This window comes from Rhamphochromis longiceps, linkage group LG23, assembly GCF_057381845.1.
Source record: "Rhamphochromis longiceps isolate RC_006_pf linkage group LG23, R_longiceps_female_GT1.1, whole genome shotgun sequence".
Classification (NCBI taxonomy): domain Eukaryota; kingdom Metazoa; phylum Chordata; class Actinopteri; order Cichliformes; family Cichlidae; genus Rhamphochromis; species Rhamphochromis longiceps.
Window position 1 is genome coordinate 24,834,002 of NC_140578.1, and position 3,866 is coordinate 24,837,867.

The 3,866-nt window shown below is 43.2% G+C and overlaps 1 protein-coding gene across 1 annotated transcript; it reads right to left on the reverse strand.

The window, feature by feature from the left end:
- Positions 1–2,388: 2,388 nt before the first annotated feature.
- LOC146642028 (leukocyte cell-derived chemotaxin-2-like) lies at positions 2,389–3,653 on the reverse strand. The gene is made up of 4 exons (XM_085398139.1): positions 3,570–3,653; positions 3,068–3,179; positions 2,830–2,981; positions 2,389–2,742 (listed from the first exon to the last, which is right to left on the reverse strand). The coding sequence occupies exons 1-4, from the start codon at positions 3,592–3,594 to the stop codon at positions 2,483–2,485; spliced, it is 549 nt and encodes a 182-aa protein (XP_085254265.1). The 5' UTR covers positions 3,595–3,653; the 3' UTR covers positions 2,389–2,482.
- Between the last annotated feature and the right edge of the window lie 213 nt (positions 3,654–3,866).

Here is a 3,866-nt window from a genome sequence, read left to right on the forward strand (position 1 = left end):
TGTGTCCTGTTGTGTGTTGCTTATTAGCCCTTTATTTAAAACCGCTCTGATGCCACTCACTGGTTTGGAGCTTTGTGTTTTGTGTGTCGTTGTGGAAATTTTAAATAAACCGCAAAACCCCCAGTGTCATCATATTAACCTTTTGAAACCAGAGACACAGGCTGCTAACAAAAATAATAATTATTTATAAATAATAATTATTTTTACTTTGATATCTTATGCACAATTTTCCAATAATACAGTTTTATGTGTACTTAAGTGTTTTCAAAAAGTTTTAGTCCTTCTTTTCCTAAAGCAATGATTTGAAATGTTCCTCCACCACTTTTCTCACTCGCAAATTATTTTTAGTAACGTAGTGTATAATTATGGAAGTAATTATATTTACACTTCTTCAGCCAGGAAGGAGTGCAGAAAGGTGTAGACGTCTATGGAAAGTGCAGACAAGCATCTCAAATGATATGTTTTGATCAGACACATTTGCCTGGAAACAATATTTTTGTGTTTCTTTGCAAATACTATTCTGACCTCTTAAACTGAAGAAAATCACACCCCTAATAATGCAAACTTTAAGCTGTAATTAAAACAGGTGAGCTATAAAAACAAAATTTCAAGCCTACAGATCTTTTCCCCTCCCCCACCTGAGTATGTCTGACCACCTCTCTCTGCTCGTTGTCCCGGCATACACACCACTCAGGAAAAGGACAAAGCCCATCATCAGAACCATTAGCACCTTTTCTGAGGAAGCTCTCGCTCAGTTGCAGGAGTGTTTTGCCCTCGCAGAGTGGAGTGTCTTCGAGCATGATGACCTAGAGCAGGGGTCCCCAACTCCAGGCCTCAAGTCCTGCAGTTTTTAGATGTGTCTGTGATCCAACACAGCTGATTCAAATGGCTAAATGACCTCCTCAACATGTCTTGAAGTTCTCCAGAGGACTGGTAATGAACTAATCATTTGATTCAGGTGTGTTGATCCAGGGTGAGATCTAAAAACTGCAGGACACCGGCCCTCAAGGCCTGGAGTTGGGGACCCCTGACCTAGAGACTCACACAACCGCAGTGCTAGGTTACATCACGCACTGCATGGACACTGTCACCATGGAAAAGCGTGTCCGGGTCTACCCCAACTGTAAACCCTGGATGACAAGTTAGGTTGGGGCATTGTTAAAGGCACACAACTCGGCATACAAATCTGGGGACCAGGATATGTACAGCAGAGCAAGAGCAGACCTTAAAAAAGGCATCAGAGCAGCAAAACTGGACTTCTCGAACAAGCTATTGGATCACCTCTCTGATAACAACTCCAGAAAGGTATGGGAGGCCCTGAAACATATCACAAGGCAAAGGGACAAATACAGATAATATAGACATCTCATTAGCAGAGGAACTTAACCGCTTCTTTGCCCGCTTTGAGAAAACTGCAGACACCCCCACCATGCACACCGCCCTGCCCTGCCCACAGCCTCCTCTGAGCACAGCCCTCACACCTTTAGTCTCCAAGAACACCAGGTTCGCAATGTGTAAAGAGCAGTAAATCAGAGGAAAGCTGCTGGCCCTGACAGAATATCTGGGAGAATGCTCAAAGCCTGGGCTGTCCAGCTGGCTCCTGTGTTCACCATTATTCAACCTCTCCCTGTCACATGCCACTGTCCCTCACTGCCTGAAATCAGCAACAATAGTCCCAGTCCCCAAGTCCACCACCATCAGTAGCCTCAGCGACTACAGACTCATCACTCTGACTCCAGTGGTTGCAAAGTGCTTCGAGAAGCTGGTCCTAAAGCATATAAAGGACTGCCTCCCACCCAGCTTCGACCCCCAGCAGTTTTCCTATAAGGCAAACAGGTCCACTGAGGATGCAGTTTCCACCGCCCTCCACTCTGCTCTGCATCACCTGGAGAATCCTGGAACATCAGTGAGGATGCTCTTCGTTGACTTCAGCTCGGCCTTCAATACCATCATCCCAGGCCTTCTTATAGCCAAGGTGGTAAATTTGGACTCCCTCCTCCCCCCCCCCCTCCCACGCCACATGTGCATGGATCAAAAACGTTCTCACAGACCGTTCACAATCAGTCAAGGTTGTGAACGGTCTCCCTGGACATCTCGACCGTGCCAGCTAGAGATGTCTCTCCAGAGCCAGGGCAATTATAAAAGACTACCTCCATCCTGCCCTCTGGAAAAAGGTTCAGATCCATCAGGTGCAAAACCAATAGACTGAAAGGATATTATATAACTGGACTTGTATACAGCCCCACAATGTTTCTGTGTCAATATTTCACCTTTGTGTTCCAGCTACCCAATTTCGCTGTGCAAGAAACAGCACAATGACAATAAAAGCTCTAAAGTCAAAGTCAAAAGCAAATTAATATTTCAATTTTTTTAATTATCAAAAGGCTGAATAAATGCTCCATTTTCAAAAGGATTAAAGCTGTGCAAGCCATTTTAGATAAAACAGACACAGTTAAGAAAAGAATAAGTAAAAGCTTCTTTCTTAGGCGTAATAGTGTGGCAGATCAAACCACCAGAATCGTCCTGGTATTAATTCCGTTTCTTCAGAAGGGACACGAGTCTGACATAAGTCAGAGAAATACTCTGTGGGGTCTTCACTTCTGTTACACATCTGGACGTGGATGTGCGAGGTGATCCCTTGGTAAACGCTCTGCATGGGCAGCATTGTGCCAATCTTCTCACCCTTATCCACAGTTCCTGAGGTTTTGATCGGCTTCACATAGAAAAGTTTGAAACAAAGACCTGCAGGACACAAACACAACCACTCAGTCATTAAATCGAAACCAGGATCAATAACACAATCAGTAACAAGATGGGCGGTGGACTGACCTTCTCCTGAGAGGTTGATGCCCTCGTCGATAGCTTTCTTATTGGGGTCATTATAGACAATCAGGCTCCCTTTGATTGTCACATCAAACGGGGCTAAGACATCTGAGCCGTCACTGCACTCGATGTCCACACCTTTGTGAAGTCTCCCACCCCTGAAATCCAGCAGACATCCAGCTGTGAGCAGCTGCTTCACATCATCCAGCCTTACATTAAAAACAAAAATGTGTTCACAGCTTACCGCGAGGCTCCGTAGTGTCCCTCTCCCCAGCTGTCTGATGTCCTCTGGGTGTTGCATACATTGTCACTGCAGAGCTGACCGAACTTAACAGCATCACACATCCACACCACAGCTGGAGATACACAGAAATACTCAGACTTTCATAGATGCAACCTTAACGTTTTATTTTAAATCTTATCAATAAACTAAATTTGGTCATCTAAAAACAATTTTATTAGCTGATTGGTTAAAGTTTTACTTAAACAGTTTATAAATATGCTAATTAAATGTGCATTCAGGTAAACAGACACAAGCCCAAATGTAAGTTTATGTTTTTACTGACGAAAGTTGTGTTTTAAGTTCATTTTTTCTTCTGCTCTCGTGTCATTCGCAGTGAATTTTTATACGTTATATGTTGTTGGTAGAAAAAATTGAATGCATAAAACCACCAAAACATTGAGAAATATTGACCTCTAACAGGTTTAACATGTAAACGGCTAAATCGCTGTTGGGATTTCCTCACCCAGTAAAACGAGGATGCGTCTCATCTTTAGACCTTCAGCTTTGATCCAGATACTGAGTTTCTGCTGTTACTCTCACAGCATTTATAGCCTTCAGTTTGAATGTGTCAGCAGCTGAAAACAAACACATTCTGGAGTTTTGATTATTCAAATGTTGATGATGAAACTCTTGAGTCTGTTTGTGCTTGTGTTGCATCACTTGGTTACGCAAGTAATCCCAGTATTTGCAAATCTGAGTCTTTATTAGGGTCCAGGTCTCTGCAATCCAAACAAGAGACTAAATCTAACTCTATGGCTTT